The sequence below is a fragment of the Corvus brachyrhynchos genome, unplaced genomic scaffold (assembly GCF_000691975.1).
Source record: "Corvus brachyrhynchos isolate BGI_N302 unplaced genomic scaffold, ASM69197v1 scaffold178, whole genome shotgun sequence".
Taxonomy (NCBI): domain Eukaryota; kingdom Metazoa; phylum Chordata; class Aves; order Passeriformes; family Corvidae; genus Corvus; species Corvus brachyrhynchos.
In genome coordinates, this window is record NW_008239304.1 from 794,189 (window position 1) to 812,673 (window position 18,485).

At 35.7% G+C, this 18,485-nt stretch overlaps 2 protein-coding genes across 2 annotated transcripts in view; both read right to left on the minus strand.

Annotated features, from left to right (window-relative positions):
* Positions 1-83, minus strand: part of LOC103620011 — a 12,406-nt gene extending 12,323 nt beyond the window's left edge. Inside the window, exon 1 of the mRNA XM_008638596.2 lies at positions 24-83. Within this exon, the coding sequence (XP_008636818.1) occupies positions 24-83 (60 nt within the window). The remainder of the gene's footprint in view (positions 1-23) is intronic.
* Positions 84-494: 411 nt separating this feature from the next.
* Positions 495-17,637, minus strand: ANXA10 (annexin A10). Its single transcript, XM_017740608.1, has 11 exons — positions 17,562-17,637; positions 15,528-15,622; positions 11,914-12,027; positions 10,008-10,098; positions 9,533-9,612; positions 6,730-6,783; positions 6,489-6,582; positions 5,047-5,142; positions 4,351-4,409; positions 2,690-2,812; positions 495-1,894 (listed from the first exon to the last, which is right to left on the minus strand). Exons 1-11 carry the CDS (start codon positions 17,599-17,601, stop codon positions 1,826-1,828), a joined length of 915 nt encoding a protein of 304 aa, XP_017596097.1. The 5' UTR covers positions 17,602-17,637; the 3' UTR covers positions 495-1,825.
* Positions 17,638-18,485: the final 848 nt, after the last annotated feature.

An 18,485-nucleotide genomic window follows, 5' to 3' on the forward strand; every position in this document is an offset into this window, starting at 1 on the left:
GCATTTTGGGTCCTGCCTCCTGCCTGGCGCGTGAGCGCCCGCGCGCCGTGGCGCCCGCGCGGTCCTAGCGCCGCCGCCGCCATTTTGTGCCGGGCTGTGTGCGGAAGTGCCGCCTCACGTGCCGTGAGGGGAGCTCCGGACCGTGTTCTGTGGGAAGCAGTGGGACCTCGGCGCGTTTGCAGTCGAGAGGAGTGTCGTTGTTAATTTCTGCAAACGTGCAGAGTTAAAACGAAGTGACTCCACAGTGCCGAGGTACGGCTGTTGGGAGCTACCTCCAGCTACCGTTGCAAAATCAGAACATATTTTCCGTTAGAATTACGTTGGTGCTGAGCAATTGGGACGGTGCTCAGCTCATTCTCCTTCTCCCCCTTCAAATCCTCCCCCCCCCCTTTTGTTTATTTTTACTCCCAGAACCATTCCTCCCAAAGTTCTGTCTTAAGAATTTTATTATCTGCCCGAAGTGTTTGGAAATGAGTCAAACTCAGGAGAGATTGGAAAGAAATTTTAAGTTTATTATAAATCAATATATTTGTAACAGCATATCAGTATTTGCAAAGAAATCAGATAGGCTGTAATTAGTGTTATATCCAGAGGCTGAGGGAAGCGACAGGTGCACAAAAGCAACCACGTATTTGTACCTTTCTGTAGCAGTGCTTTATTCAGTCACACGGACTGCAGCTGCAGAAAGTGCCTCTCTAAAAACATGCAGAAGGTCTGTGTCCAGTTGGACACCTTGTAGCGGCGGGAGAAAAGCAGATACTTGAGTGAACATTACCACACTTCCCCTCACTTCTATTTCCGTAAGAGGCTGACAGGTGGTATACACGGACAGGCTGCCCTGAATAGACCCGGGGTACTTAAAAGCAGCGTCACGTTTTCCTTTGGGGCGGGGACTCGGGGTCGGGCTCTGCTGCCTTTCCTCGCTGCCGTGGGTGCTGCTGTGACCAGATGCTGTCTCAGATCGTTCACGGGTATTCCAGGGAGCGCCGCCTCCTTCAGCCTTTCTCGGAGGTGCAATGTTACCCAATAGCAGTCAGTTCTTGAATTTAATCACCTAGGGCATCCTGGGTATACCTCCATGCTCCGGAGGTCAGTATTCAATTAATGGTTAAAATGAGATAAGTAAAAACGAAATTCAGAGTTTAATCCACTGGAACATTGCTTAAAGCTAAGTAGTGCTTCACCTTCCAGGTTTTCCAGCACATGGCACTGGACTGGATGGAGTACTTGATTCTAATTTTTACTTTTGTTTCAAACAGAATAGGGGAAATGCCATTGAGTATACGAGCTAAATGAAAGAGAATACAAAAGCACTCTGGTGAGTGACTGATAATAGATGGGGGCAGATGCTTAGTCTGGTAGTAACTAAAACAATAATGTTCAATAGCATAAAATATGAGATATAAGAAGTAGGAAAAAGGAGAAAAAAATCCTTAAGGGAGGAAATCTTCTTGCTGAAATAAATAAAGCAAAATATTTTTTTTCTCTCCAATGTGGAAGTAAATAAATTCTTCCAGAGCCTGTCAATAAATGTTTGGGATGTTGGGACACTAAATGATAAACAAATGCTTACATGGAGTAATTTTACCACTTGCTCCATTAATTTACATTAATCATAAAACCAGAAATATTAATTAGAACTAGGGATAAAACCTTGTTCCTGCCAACATTTTTTCCTGTCTCAAGAAAGATTTAATATTAGCAAATATGACAGTACTAATTTTTCTGTTCTATTATGTAAAATAGGAATCTTTTACAGTTAGTGCATTGCACAGTTTCAATTTCTATTTAAAATAGGTTTGCACAGCCTTCAGAGTTCATCTTCTTAGTAATCTTCTGTATCACCAGCACAGATAGCAAGTAAAGCGCTCTCATAATGCCCTGAAGCAAAATGCTGCAAGGAAAAAAAAAATCAACTTTTCTGTGACTATACATTTTCTGATTTTTTTCTTTTCTTGGTGTGTGACAAGGACTAGACTATTATAAGGTTTTGTAAAACACTGCACTTTTTTCATAAGGGTTCTAGGCAGAGATATTTTAAATTTCACTTTCCATGGCCTTTGCTCAGTTGCTCGGGCACCTAGAGATAATCTACCTTTGAAAGGCTGGATCTAATCTGTTTATTAATCCTCAAGTTCAATACCAAAAATTCATGAGCGGTTTTGTACAGTTGCTGCACATCTTGCAGTTGGATTATAGTGACATAAAAAAGGTAGTGTCCTAGCAAGAATAATTTTTTTGTACAATTAAACAGTTTCAAAGTTTTGTTTTAAGATACAAACCAGGAGTAGGAGAGGAACAGGGTTTGTGAAGGTACTACCTAAGCACAAGGATAAAACCAGATATTTATCTCATTTTTGCACAAAAGTGATATCACCTAGCCTTACAGGTCAACATGAAATAAGATGTTATCAAATAGTGTAGAAATCATTCATGCAAACTCTTGTTCAGAGCACACTGTCGTGCCCTGCTTATATACACATCTTGCATTGGGGAGGGATAAAATCACAGAGAGTGAGTTGAGAATTCACTGCTCACTTGCTCAAATCAAACTGAGGCACTGAAAATGCGCTATTGTTTTTACACCTTGCTTTTTGGTTTGTTTTGTTTTAAACCAAATGGTTAAACAGAGGGGCACAGTCTGTGTGATACCAGTGCTGAATATATGCAAAAGTTTGTGAAAACTTACTTTAATGTCATGGAAGAGTGATTTCCCGTATCTCTCTTTGTATCGCTGTCGTATGTTCATCAAGTCAATCTCACTCCTGGCTATGAGAATCCTAATAACTGTTTTATTGTGAAACCCAAAGTCCTACGATGAAAAAAGAAGATGAGAGGAAACTTGACAGTTGAACAATATGTGTTTGCCCATCTGTGTATGCTCCTATTAATGTTTAATAGATAAAGACAAGATCTACCCGTGTAGGATATATAAGTATATAGGGTACATAAGATATATCCATAAAGGTATCCTAGACTTTAAAGGAGTCTAAGCATGTAAGGGTTTTATCCTAGAGAGGTTTCATGTACTCAAATAATAGAATTCATGTTACTGAATAACAAGGGGTCCCCATATGCAAGTGATTTATCCATGCACTGAAACTTTTAAAAAAGGAAATTCTGGTGAACTTCTGTCAGTATTCTTAGGAATTCAGTTTGTGGGTAGCAGTTGTGGCTCTTGTTGTGGAGTCCATTCAAACTATAATGAGGCCAGTAATCTATTTCACAACAGCTGCTGCCTCATGTGAATTAAGTGAGATTTTTAACCATAGATTTAGAATTTACATAGCATGTGTTCAGATCTGTTATATTGATGCCTTAGATCTTGACCTTTGTGTTTTTCAAATCCTGTACTGCTTAGAGTGCAACCCTGTAGTTTCTTGGGGCCTGTTGGTTTCTGCTTTCTCAGGCTGGGTAGACATAACAAAAGCCTCTCCGGGCCTGCACTCCAAGGTCACCCACACCATCCTAGGCCCAAAAAGTATAATCCAAAGAGCTTCTAAGGAGGACAAGCAGAGGGGAACTTACATCATTGAACTGAAGCTTTAATTGGAGAATTAACCCTGATATGCAAATGAACCAAACCTATAAATGTGTGAAGAACTCGTGACCTGTCATCCATCTTGGGGTCCATCTTGGCAATAGCCTCTGGCTCCCCAGGGGGTACCTTTGAAGGCCTTTCAAATAAATACCTATTTTATTCTTTTACTCCTGTCCAGTCTCTGTGTCTAGGAGGCCTCTTAAGGCATCAATATTGTAACTGTTTCTAAATAAATTTTCATAATGTACTTGTGTGAAGAATGGGGACATCTAGTGGCAATAAAAATAGTAAAAATAAATTGGCGCTTTCACAAAAAATAAAAGAATATGCATGAAGTCCTACAAAGAAATATGACCATTTGTCTTTATGTAACATTAATTTATTATTTAATTTTTAGCCAAAAATATCTTATTTAATCTTATTAAATCTCTAGAGACAAAATTTAATTATTAAATCTCTAGAGACAAAAACTTACATAGTAAGAAAAAGGCACATTGAGTTCTGCACAGCAGGAGGAGTTACCATCCATAGGAAAAAAGTGTTCAATTAAAAAACAGTTGACAGTTACCAGACAGATATTTTTGAAGGTATCTAAGTAGTTAACCTTTTACTTTTACTGCTGAATTCTAACTGTTGCTTAGGCACTACTGCTTTGAAATTAATGTAGGTACCAACAGTTTTAAAACATGCAATCACACCTTAAAGATTGAAGAGACTGATTTGTAAGTACTTGTTTAAGAATAATCAAACAAAGAAAAAAAAATAGGGAAGCTTCTTTTTATGACATGTGGAGAAAAATGACTACTTACATGAATTGCATTATAAAGCCTGTAAGCAAAGTAGGAAGGCTTGTCACGAATGCAGAGAACTAGGAGAGAAGAATTGCAACAGGTAAACAGAAGATGATTATAAAATAATTTCTTTTGGCTCCTTGAAATATAAAGCTGGGTAGTGCTGTCCATGCCTCAGCTTAAAATTAAGCTACCAATATTCACTAATATAACTATATTTATAACTTTAAAAGTTTGGTAACTTGTTTTGGGTTGCTATTGCATTGGCAGGCCTATTAAATATCAGTGAATACACTCACATGTCCTATTTGTAGAAATATTTTTATCCCTATTCTATAAATGAAGGACAAATATATATAAAGCTTGAAATTTGTTTGTATACCACCAAAGTCTTGAAAACATAGCTGGTTATTTAATATGTGTAAAATCAGTTGGAAATGCAGTTATCATTAATCACACAAAATTTATTAGCAAGTAAAGTAGATACTAGTTCTGCTCAGTCAGAAGCTATTGCTGCATGGATACATTTTTAGATTTACACAAACATGGGAAAGTGGTTAAAATATTCTAATTATCTCTGAAAATTTTATTGCACAATATAGGAGATTAAAGGGGATAAAATATCAGAGAAATAATATTGTTAATCCACAAGAGATAATATACTAGATATTTATTAAGAGATTTCTGCTAGCGAAAACAATATCTTTACATTACCTATTGCAACCAGTAATTCTTGAAAGTATCCATCGTAACATTCATTAATGGCATCTACTATATCTTGCCCAGAGATATTTTGGAACTCCTGGAAAACTTGGGGGGGAAAAAAATTCTTGTTTTATTCTAGTTCATTAATAATCAACTTGCTATTTTGTTTTTTTTTCCTTGCTTCTCCCCAGTACTATAACTATTGAGTTTATTTTTCCCCCTTATTATTCTCAGTGTTTCATTATGTTTATGTTCCCCAGGTCAGGCAACCTAAATGAGTAGCCTGAAACCTGACTTCCAGGACATTCTTCAGTCTACAGTACAAAACGAATGCATGCCGCATATCTAGCAACATCTGTTCATGAAACTTGTAAGAACATCACTAGTAAGACGGCTTCCTTGCTTGGCTTGGCTAAAACTGGCGAGATTCATGGATTGTGGCAAGAAGCCAGGACTTGCATGACATGCACTCTCGCTGCATCATGCAGGTATCCAGACTTGCAAACATACAGGGTGTGCTTTCCCAAAAAAAAAGAGGAACTTTTTTTTCTGCTGACTACAAAACTTATGGAGGACTACTGTACAGGCAGAGCCCTCAAATCTCAGGGAGAGAGCAGAACATAGAGCAGGTATGTTAATCCTGTCATCATCAGCTGAATGAATTTGTTGATCCATGATAGCAAAGTAGTTCTATGCTACTGTTGGAAGCTGACATAAGAAATACAACTGGCTGCACAGTGATAAACTTGTCAGCAGACAGACTTTTTCCACTGCAGAGCAGAAACTCGAACTTGTCACCGGATACAATAGTATTCTTTTCTACAATGGAAGATTTGGATGAGCTCACATAAATTTCTTGCAATCTGTAGTTATGTCTGATTTTCTGTTTTAAATAAAAATGGCCCTTATGTTTCTGTGTTTATGTTCATTATGGGAGAGCAGATGTCAACACAGAAGTGCTCCCATCAAAAATTTCTATGAAACTTCTGGGGAAAAGCTTCAACACAGTAATGTATTTTCACATGCAAACATTTCTTGAAAACACTCCATCCAGCTCTCCCAAGGTGTTTTCCCTCCTAAGAGTTGCTTAGAGAAAATGAAAAAATAGTTAAGAAAAATCTCCCTCCTCCTGTTATGTCATGTGTAGACTCAGTGCACCTGTAGTATTTGCCTTTTTTTGGTCATGCATTCTTCTCTGGCTTATTAGGCATCCTGATGCCTGTCTGTTCTGTCGACAGCCGTCAGTAGTCATCAGGCAAAGTTCGGTTTTGCATTACTTCCAAATTCCCATTAACATCAGTGGGAGTCTGAGAGGTCCAACAGTTCACACTTAGGTTTCAGGCTAATGTCCTGCTGCACACTGACTGTCTTGGTATGCAAAGCATGACTTTCTTAGCAAGCCACATTTTTCCTTTCCACTCTATATTCAAACAGCTGAACTGCTGGATTACCCATCCACAACTGCTGGTGACTCCTGTTGCAGAGAATCATTTGCAGCATGTTTTTGTGTTCGCCTGTCTTCTGCTGACATGCTTCCCATAGAATCTAATATATCAGAAAAAGGGAAAAAACTTATAAAAAATATTATTAAAAAATTATTATAAAAATACTTTAAGTACGTCCTAAATCACTTTTCAGCTTTTTTTTTTTTTTTTTTAAATGTTTGAGAACGTCACATCTGAGCATATTTACCATTGCATCCTGAGCAGCTGTAGAAGGGTCAGCATATCCTTCCATCCTTGTTCCCTGAGGAAAAAAAGGGATACATTTTCTTCAAAAGTTAAATCGTAAACCACTGTAGGAATATAAAGTTCTCTGTATATGAAGCTATGTTGAATTTCTTGAGATAACATATATAGGCTTTTAGGTTGGATCAGTATGTTGCATGGTTGAATTTGCAAATGTAGAAAATATCTTCAAGTTGTCACATTATTTTATGTCTTAATTTTCTTTAATAAGAGGAACTCTGGAATGGTAAGCAGTCTTGTGAGAGGAAAAAGTGGGGAAAGTGGATAAACCTGTCCAATTTTAGTCCTATTTTAAATGAGCTTTTACCTGACCATCACAATCCCACCACCATTTTCAGAATTATGGATGTTATATTGTTTACTCTAATATGTAACTCCGAGGGGAAAACAAGGATAGGAGTTACATTTGCCATTCACTGATTAGTTCTTATCAATATGCGTATTACCAGAAGAATCTTTTCTCAATGTTTTTTTCTTCCTGCACAAACCATAGGAGCAAGCTCACCAAATAATGGAGATTTTGCTTGCTCATAATCATTGTCTAAAATGAAGATCCAAGACTAGGAAATTGTTTGACAGCTTTGATACACAAACCACAAAAGAATAATTCTAATTTTCCCATACATTTAATAGCTTTTCAGTTACACAAAACAAGCTAACTTCTTTAGTAAACACACTATGATCTGAATTACATAGTCAGAAAAAGAGACGAGCACACTACTTTTGGAATTGCTTTTTTAACCGTAGTCATCTTGTAAGGATACAAATCAGCCTTAGTTGCAGAACTCTTAAGAATCTGAAGCTCATGTAATTACTGCCTTAATAAAAGTGTTTGAAGCAATTAAGTTTAAAATTTACAGTCTTGTTACCTTATATGTGGAGAATTAAAATTAGATATTGGCTGTCAGCTTGTAAAATTACTTATTTGTAGTTCTTTTTTGTTAAAAATGATAGTTTACATTTTAATTAAATGGTGAGAATTTCACGCAGTGAAATTTCTAGTAGTAAGATAAATTATTTGAAGTGAATTATGATGGAATGACTGCATAAAATTACATACACAAGAAAATAAGGGAATAAAGACAGGGAAGTGAACAATAAAATAACTTTAGTAGTACTCTACATGAATCAAATGCCCAATTTCTCCAGTAACATATGTATAATTATGTTTTAAATTGTAGAAAATTATCTTATTTCAATTAATACCCAAAAAAAGAGAATTAGAATAAAATCTGTTTGTCTCAGACTAGAATATTAACTAGCCTGATTTTGAAACTCATTACTCTGTTAATTTCTTTAGGAAGGACCATACCCTATAACCTCTTAGCTGCCTCACGCTGAACATGAAAACCATAAATACAATACTATAGCAATTGAACAGTTTGCTCTGCATATGTGGAGCGTGTTTACTTCTCTCGGTAGTCTGATGTGTGTCATCAATCCCAAGATTTAATAGAAATCAAAGCAAAGGGTTTCTGCAAAAAATCATTAAAAGATGCATTGGAAATGTTGCATGGTTATAGATCTAGAAAGGGTATGTTTTAATGAAATAAAACTGAGTTTTAATATAAGATCATATCCAAGCATGAGTGATTCGACTAACAATCTTCAGAAGTATACAGTATAACTGAGTAAAGTTGAGATTTCCTGCAGCTCTTCCTTATCTTGAGAGAAATAGCAGATTTTGTTGGCTAAGAAATTGCTGATTTTAGGCCTCTTTATCAATATCTGGGGTATAAGAAAATAAGGACTAGTAATGTATAATCTGAGATTATTTTAAATTTGGTTCATTTGACAGGTAAAGTATGTCCCATGGCTTTAATAATTATGAGAGGTGATGTTGCTTAACCTCTAGCTCTTCATTTTTAAGCCAGAAAGAATTTTCATTATTAGGGAAAAAACATCCAGCATTAGAAAAAAATATTTCCTGTTTATAGCTTCTACTTTTGAAACATCTGTCTTTTTCACCTCAGTGAAGCCTCCTATTATTTTAAATTTGTGTAAGAAGTTTTTCCCCAGACATGCATGTATATAAAAATACAGATGCATCTTATGTATGCCGTTATCCCCTGGTGGCCTTTTTGTCATTATTTGTTACTCTGGTTTACAAAAGATTTTAAAGATAATGAGCACAGTGGCTACAATGAGAATGGGAGCTTATGATCTGAAGAGGATGACAACTTTGTTGTATAAATTACAGACTGGTGAAACTGCAAAAGTTGGTGTGTAAAAGTGACACTTCTTTGCCTCTGTGCAAGCATTTTGTGATTTAGCCTATACAATAGCACTAAGAGCATTGTATTTTAAGCAGTGAACTCTTTAGTTCTGTATTTCTTAGTCAAATGTGAATATATCTCTACTTTCACATAATGTTTGACTGGTTTATGGTATATTCTGATAACAGAGAAAACACATGCTTTTAAAAATGACAATCACATTTGTACATGCAAGTAGGCTCCTTTTGAGATGAGACATATGGAGCAAAGGGGCAGCAGTTGAATACCAAGAGGACTTTATAAAATAATCTGTTTACCTTTGTCTCCATCTGATAGCCAAAATCTAAGAGTAGATGAAGAAATTCCATTTCTCTTCCTCATCAGCTTCCCTCCTGTCTCTTGTTCAAAAGTGCAGCCCTATTGAACTAGCTTTAATCACAGTCACCTTAAAATGTAAAGCTTATCAAATACTATCAAAAGTCATTATGAATCTTTTAGAAATGTAAGTCACAATTCTTGTTTTTACAGTACCTGAGCAAGGTTCATGAGTGTATCTCTGAAGTGACCTGACGTCTCAGAATCAATATCTTGTTGAAGATCAGTATTATATTCTAGGTTAAGCCAAAAACATATAATCTAAATCACAAATGAGCATGCTCCGAATAGTACAAGTGAAGATTATCAGATAAAGGATAAATAGGCTTCAAATACTTGTCCATTTTCTATTGTGTCTATTCCACTGTAACCTGGGCAGCTTCTACAAGGACCTGGCTGTGGGGCTGGCACGTCTGTCTGGCCCTGCTGGGGGCCCTCAGCCACTGTTCCCCCTCACCTGCTCACCCACCACATTGCATCAGCCTTTTGTACACAGTTAATGGGAGGGGATGTGGAAGGGAACCAGTCAGTACTGAGGGGTTGTTTTTGTAGTTCTGGTCCTTCATGTGTGCTAATACCTCCACAACACACATAGTACAACTGCTACTGTACACTTGTTAAAAAACCTTACGCATTAGGTAGGCTTCTTTCATCTGGAAGATCTCCATATTTGATCTTGAGGCTAATATGTCAATTAGACATTTTTCTTCTATGTCTACTCCCTGTATGGAAAGAAGTAAATATGAAAAGATGTTGTGTAGTAGAAACCTCAATTTTTAGAAGAAAGCAATGCTGTCCTTATCAGAAATAACAAAATAATAGCAGTCTCTGAAGAGTGTACGTTTGCATAATCTACCTGTTTAAATTACTTTTGTAGTAAAACCCTGTACTTAATATATATTTCTACTTAATCTGAAGTTCAGCATGTACATTACCAAGTGGGAAATGAAGCAAGACTAGTGTTGACAGAAACATAATGGGAATAATTTTAGAGCTTAAGTAAGAATTATGGTTAGCTGAAAGAAATCAGATGCAAAAATTCAGCATACATCCCTAGCAAGTATTCAGGAAATCTGAAGTAGACATGAGCACAGCTATTATGTTGGTCTTCTATCTTCTTCCTTTTATTTAAAAATTTATTTAGGAACTCTACAGTCTGTAATGTCTAGCATAGAACTTGGTATTAAAGGAAAGCACCGTGGCCATTCATGCAGTTCTGCAAATCACTGTATTTTCCCACAGGGTTTGAATTAATTTTATAAACTTTAGTTGACATAAGATGTGGTCCATATGCTGCTTTTGATATGCACATGGATAGTGTTAATGAGTATTCTGCGTTTGGGATAATGGGAGAACATTAGCGCTCATAGATACGCATGGCCTGTTTTTTTTTACCTTGGCCATAAGAATCCAGATCAAGATAGACTACTGTAAGAAAGTTCAAGTTTGATCCATATTTAGGAAAAAATAAACTTTGGCAATATTATCAATAATGTTAATGAAAGACATGATTCCTTTGTTAGCAATGGTATTTCACAATCCTTCTAATGCCAACTATAATAAAGACAAAACAGTAGTTCTAAAGAGTGCATTGATTTAAATGTCTGAAGAACAAGAAAAAGCAGTTAACTTTTTTTTTTTTGGGGGGGGGAGGGGGACAGAATTCTCAAAATTGGTGAGATAGATCATCTTGCCCAAAGTCTTGTAATCTGTGTCTTACTTGTGACAGCAGACAGTAGCAAATATTCATAGAAGGAAAAGGAAAACAGTGTTGAACTCTGATATGCCTTCCTGTCTTTTAGGAGTTGGCAATTTAGGAATTTCCTGAAAAGGATTAGTATTTTCAATAGCCAACAGTCAGCCTGTTTTCAAAGAATTTATTGAAGTCCTTTATGAACTGATTTGTGTTTTTGGGCTCCACAGTGCCCTGTAGGAATGAATTTCACCATTTAATGACCTGATATTTGAAAAAATGTTTTTGTTTGTTTCAAAACTTCAGTTGTGTGAGGATTGAAGTCTCAGATCCTGGGAAGAAAAGGAAATATTTTCTTCAAAATGGGAAATCAGTTCTGTTTCAGTGGAGTTATCATTGCTTTGTCACAGAGCAATTTGTAAGTGTTTATGCAAAGACATGTTCTGCTAAAGAAGTATTGGTCTTTTGGGAGGTGGAGCCTTAGTGCATGGCACTGGCTGTGGAAATAAATTTGGTTTGTAACATACATAAATGCCTGCAAAAACGGCACCTTACATTTCCCTGTATACATATTTCTTCATTTACTGAGATTACCATGGGTGTTATATGGCTTGTATTTGTTACATGTCAAGGATATTATTTATGCTGGTTTTAGCATACCAATGAATAAACTTGAAATAGCACTGTATTTCTGATGACTAGTGGACTATGCAATAGTACACTACTCCAGTGTACTAACTTTCGGTAGTTTATCCACCAATCAAATGTAAAAAAATTATTTAATGTACGTTTAGTACTCTAATTAATGACTGCAACTCTAAGCAGTTCTGAATATGAAGATTACCTTCAAGGCATGCCAAAGCTCGTGGGCATCATAGGAGGCAGGTGGATACATCAAGCCAACCATAACTTCTTTGAAGTGATGAGAGAGATTCTCTTTTAGGTCTGTTATTAGATCCTTGAAAAGAAAAAGAAAATGCACAGACAGGATTATCTCAATAATCACACTCTATTAAGACATCTTAAAAAATTATTGGTGCTTTTCTCTTCAAATGATTAAGGATAAACTGTTAAAGATGAATTCCAGCTAAGATTAAGTAAAAAATTATTCTTTTAAATAGTACATTCTTGTTATACTGGTATGGGCAAGATGAGTATAGATGCACAAGCCAGTAGACCACAATGGATTGTTGGTTTTCAGTTCATTAGAACAGAGAAGAAAATGCAGATGTTTAAGTGTAACTATTACTTAAAGTCTTGGAAAACTGAATATCACAGCAGAGTGTCTGTAGCTTCCCTTAACATATTCCCTGTGCGAATCCAAGAGAGGTAAGTGCCTTTGGAAGATGAATCTCATAAAACAAAAGTGATTTCTTGTGCTTTTTTCAGTGTTACCATCTGAATAATTTTAAAAAATCATCTGTATTGCTCCTAGTACATAAATTATTGTCTTTGGATTGCTGGAAGGTTATGTGCTTCAATTCAGGTATATTTTACATTCAAACTGAATTCACTACTTTTGATAGATGCTGGATTAATAATAAGGAACCCGTCTTTCCCCCCTCTCATGTTTCTCAGTTCTTTCTTGCGAGGTAGCTGAGTAATGGAACAGAGTTTCCTCCCCATTCTCCCCATTCCTGGTAGCATCCTTCAAAATACTGCAAATGCCAAAAGCTTGTTAGCTTACTATTGATGTTTCTTGTTTCTGATTGAGGACACTTGTGCAGTTTTTTTTTCTTTAGTGTTTTCTGTGCAGCACTAGACACCTGTCAGATATGTTCTGGTCTGTGTCTGAATTGAAAAGCATGCCAGAAACTGTTCCCATGATATACACTATTATGTTTCCAGAGCTGTATTTTTTCAGGCCTGTACTTTTATTTTGATACATTTCTGAATATAATTTATTTAATAGCTACAATAGCAGTGAAGGATGACATATGCACAGTAAAAATTAAATTTATGACAAAGAAACATACACAGTCTCCAGTGAATGCATTTTAGATTCATTTGACAACCACTAAATCACACAGGGAGTAGAAATTAATTCATTAAGACGTTTTACTTCTGATAACATGCCTGTGGGAAAATGGATTAATAATACAAATGGATGCTACTTAAAAATTACTCCTGCAATCAGAGCTAAGGGAAGTGAAGTACTGAAAATAAGAAAAGACAACTCTAAGTTGTCATTATTTAAATTTCCTAATCATCTTTGCTGTAAGAAATCCTTGAAGGCTAATTGTAAGAAGGAATCTTAAAACTTCTCTGTATGTCTGAATCAAGCAGCTAGTTCAGGGGTTTTTTATTCTTTTTTTTCATATTTCTCTCCTAATGTGTCCCAGTTTACATTTGTCTAATGAATGGGCATAGTGGCTACCATATTGAGCAGACTGAAATGAAATAAAGAGGGCAGAGGATTGGACCAACAGGTTTACCATAAATTGAACTGAGAAGGTTAAAACTGCTGTTGCCTTGCCATGTCTCTTCTCTGTCCTGACGTGTTTACCACTCATAAACTGGGACTACCAAATGGTGCATTTGCTCAATGCAATATAACCAGTAGGACAAATTACAGCCAGGGAAATGCTGTGTGTGCTAAATTATCTTCCAAAGCGCAAACTGGAGCAACTCAAGGTAAGATGTATCATGTTCTTGCTGGGGTTTTTTTTTCAAACTGTCGAGACTATCATGATGTATCTTGCATTGTAAAGTGTACCTGGTGCTTAATGAATTCATTTGAATTAAAATTGTGGGTATATTGTAGTATGTTCCATGAATTTTAGAATACTCTGTAGCCAATTGCTGGAATATGAAAAGTTTGTTTGCCTTTCCCTTCTATTATTATTCATAGACTTAGAGACTGAGATTCTTAAAAAGGACATCTGAGGTTTTATTTGGCTTTTTTCTTTCTTCTAGATCTTTTGGTCTGTGTCCACTGGCTTAATACCACTTCAGGTTTACTCATATGGCTGAAAGAGGTATGAATTTAAAGGTGATATGTTTTCATGGGGATTTATTGATTTGTTTATATTTTTATTTTTCATTTGAAAAGGAAAACCAATTAGATCAGTGGCGAGCAAGTCAATAATTGTTCTCCATGAACATGAAATACCTGCATTCCTGAAGGACATTTGCCAATTCTTTATTGCAATACTGTGTTATCTCTATATCATCTTCATATATCAGAGAGCAGAAATTAAAAACATGATACGAATCTTTTAAATATTTTCCCTTGCTAAAGTGGTACAGTTCATACACTCTAGAGAAAAGATTAAAACAAACCAGCCAGCTGCTATGGATGGAGTAGAGAAGGACTGTCCAGTGATGAAGGAGATAAATGAACACTTGGAAAGAATGGGCTTGGGTGCTTCACATCACAGGCACCTTTGGGTAGCTTGACATACTTTAGTTTTCCATAAGTAGGATTAAAACTCAGTGAGAAATATTGCATGGATAAACACTGAACTTGTATGGTTTGCATGTGTGATGGTAACCTAATAAATACCTCATAACAGAAAAAACAATTTTAATAATTTATGTGCACTGATTTCCATCATTGTCACAGTCTTTGGAAGGTGGATAGCTGTGATTCAGTTATTGTTCTTTTATGGTCTCTATAAAACATACTTGTCCATTCAAGGCTACATCTAAAATATCACAATTATTGTGTTTTTGATTTTTTCTAACAGTCCAAATAAAGTCATTGATCTCCTGGAGATGAGTAGCAACACAGGATCAACCCACTACACAGTTTAAACCCAGCTCTTTTTCCTCCAGTTCTAGGAGGAGGATATCTATCTCTGTGTATGTTTAAGAACCCGTATAACAAAATTTACATTGTTATATACAGTAAATATGGATAAAATACATTTTTTTAAAAAGTAACTTTTTATGTCAAAATTTTTTAAACACCTTTCAAAGATTCATAACTTTAACATTAAGCAGCTCAGATGAGTATTGCCCTTAGTGTATAGATGGAATTATATGGATCAAGGTGTGAAAATGTCAGTGCTTGGGATGTGAAAATTAATCATTATGTAAGTAAGATAAAAAGCCTGTAACTCTCTGTATGGTGTTTTTCTTTGGTTACAATACTATTTTATTATTTATTCAAAACTTGAAAAATGTATTTCATAACCTCCCAAAAGCACATAAAGGAAGAAATAAGTCTGTTCAGAAATTTTAGGTTGGTCAATAGAGTAGAATGGACTGTAGAAGAAGGAACTTTCCCTGTCCTTTTCTAACTCTGTGTGTGGCAGACATACTTCTGTAGAAATGACAATCTGATACCGTCAGAGGTATCAATAGCCAACGAGCAAAGTTGTGTGTCAACGTGTTGTGCCAGCCAGCTGTCTGACAGGCTTGTGGTTCCAGTGACTGACCTGAGAGAAGGGCTGACAGCTGCACAGGAGGCAGGAGAGAAAGAAAGAATGAAAGTACAAAGTGCTTCTGTCGTACCCTGCTGTACATGTCTCTGTATGCCTCAGCAATCATGAGCCGCTGTGAGTTGCAACGCTGAGTTAGGATATCAATCAACACATCTTTTTCACAATCTGAAAAGGAAACAACACAGACTCTCAATTAACAACCTGGTGTTATTTACTTATATTTGTGATCGTTCGTGTTTTGTTTAAAAGCATTATACTAATTTCTTGAAAAAACTGATCAAGAGAATAATATCCCACTAGTATTTACCAACATCAGTTTTATTTACCGTGCTTGTGTATCTTGCACTTGCTGGTGTAATACCATCAAAAAGTGAAGCAGTCTGTTATTATCAGTTGCATCATCACCTCTCAGAAGCTCAATGGATTTGAAAGCATCAGTAAAAGAGATATGGGCTTTCATACAGTCAGATCTAGGCCCAGTAGCAGGATTTGTGGCAGAGCCTTGGAAGTCATACTTGTGTGTTCTGTTAATATTGATTAAATTGTCATTTGAGAATTAGGCATCTCTTTTATGGGGACGAAAAATTGCTGTTAGACCATTTGTTGAAAAACTCAAAGTTATAATTTCAGAGGAACAGTATAAAGTAAGTTATGAAGTTTTAAAAAATAGTATTTTTCCCCATTTCCAAGGGCATTTTATTGAAGGTTACCTATGGTGGTGTGCTTGATAGCTAGAGCATACTAGTAAACTCCTATAATGAATCAGTACTATTGTTTATGAAAAATAATATTATTAGCACATTCAGAAAATTATTTCATAATTTTAAAATTGCTTTTGCATCCTAAGGGTTGGGATACTGTACATAATGGTTTCTTTTTACTTTTCAGAAAATAGTTATAACTAGGAATCTTTACAGCTTATATCATTTCTATAGTAAAAACTGAGAAGGATCCAGATCTAGGAGATATTATAAAACATAAACATAAATCTTTATTCACTTGTGTAGTACTACTGGTATCAGTGGGACAACATATGTGACTGAACATGCTCATAAGAATTAATGCCATGTGCAGGACTGAGAGTCAGAGTGTCAGTGCCTGTAAAGGATATGGTGACTTTATCTCCTCTGAAGCTGAACCGTTTATTTTGTCAATTGTCCTTTAAATCACAACTTTGTTCCATGTACTTTGATAGGAAGATTAAAATTAAGGTTAATTTGCTTGTACTTAGAGTATTAAATGAAGAATATAATCTCTATATTTTCATGTTAGCAACATTACCTTAAAAGTACGGTTTGAAGCGCAGGAAGATATTTAAAGCTTTTCACCTGTAGCCAATTTAATCATAAAGATACTTCAGATCCCCCTTGATGAATAATGCTTATTGTGGTTCATTCGACATTAAGTCTGAGTCCTCACATTTTCATTAAAGAAACTGAAACCAGAATGAGTGATTTGGTGCTGTACAATCTTGTGAAAAACCCAAGGGGTATGAAAGCTCTGATACAGAAAACAGTTTTAAAGTGAGGAAAACATTTAAGATAGTAAAAAAATCGATCAGTATTTTGACCCTCAGCAATACCAACAAGGTTAAACAGGAAAATACAAAAATCTGAACAGAGAAAAATGTTTTTGTGAACAAAAGGTTTTTGGAACAAACACTGAAAGCAAAAATTGCAAAGATAATGAATTCTTTAAACTTTCTACTCCATTTATTTTTATTACTTATGACTGATTAAGAGACTTAGCAGACCTTGGTAGCAGTTATTTGTTGAAGTGACAACTAAAATATTTTCATTTCTTGGCCCTCACTCTAGTGATGTAACACAGAATTCTGTTTTCTTTTTCTTGTTTTCTCAATGAAGTGTTCATTACTGTAAGTGTTGGTATGGATTTTAGATTAATCTTGATCAATTCATAGTTCCTGCAAATGCAAATGTTTTATTTGGACATCATCAGTGTGACTTACTGTGATTCCTTGAAGAATCTGCAGACAGGTGGTGACACTTAATTTTATGAGTTTTTATTTTGCCTAATGCTTGTTGTTTTATGGGGGCTTTCTGAGAAAGAGGAAATTGGTGTTAGAATTGGTCAAGATACTCACTAATTCCCTGTAGGGCTCCTCCTAGCAACTGGGCATCCATTATAGGGTTAAAATTTGGAGCAGGAAGAATCGTTCCTTGTGTCTACAAAAGGAAAAAGCAGACTTTAATTGATATGTTTAATATTTTTTACATGGTATATGTAGTTCTGTTGAAAACCAACAATCATAACTTTAAATTTTCTTTGCTTCATGGGGAGCAGGATGTAAAGTTTTTAATTATGAAACAGAACTTAAACTTGCAGTTAACCCTGGAATGTTAGAGAAAGTTGCCCCTAGCATGAGTTAGGCCTGAATAGGAAAACAAATGATGAGGGTTTACATTAAAATGTAAATTTTAATTTTAATGTCTATCCCTTTGCTAAACTTTTTAAAAAATATTATTTTATATTTCAAAGTTAATCTATGGAATCCCTGACAGTCTTCAGTATTTATTCCTCATGGTATTTTTAATTTGAAAGGACTAGTGAGAAAATGATGAGTGAGATCTGTAGGTTGGGTACCAACCTAGTGATTTATTAAAGCGATGGTGTTACTGCTAAGTGTGAGATAGTTTTGATATATGCGATGTAGAAGGCAGCACCATTTTCTGCTTGCTTTGAAACTGATTAAATTACTGTCAGCTCACTCTCAGTGATACTTTATTTCATGTATTTTTTCTTATTAAGAAATCTGTGAATAATAAACAGAATTAATTTTAATAGAATCACAGACCAATAGAAACAGAAGAAAACAACTGAGGTTGACAGACACTTAGCTCTGTCTCCTGGTTAACCTCTTTAGTTCATCTGAGAATTTTATCTGCTTTACCTGATGTACCAACTGTGAAGGTTCTCTTTTATGATGATTCCTGGACTTGGTCAGAACATCTGATTAAAATGACACTGTTAACTTTATATTTACATTTCAAAGAAAAGTGGGATATGT

Excerpts from the sequence above, each read along its gene's own strand:
- ANXA10 (XM_017740608.1), bottom strand. The coding sequence starts at position 17,601 with ATGGATGCCCAGTTGCTAGGAGGAGCCCTACAGGGAATTA. Across the intron at positions 5,143-6,488 it reads TCACCAGCAGTTGTGGATGG|TTTTCCAGGAGTTCCAAAAT; the intron begins GTAATCCAGCAG and ends TTCCCCCCCAAG. Across the intron at positions 2,813-4,350 it reads GGCTTTATAATGCAATTCAT|GACTTTGGGTTTCACAATAA; the intron begins GTAAGTAGTCAT and ends TTTTCATCGTAG.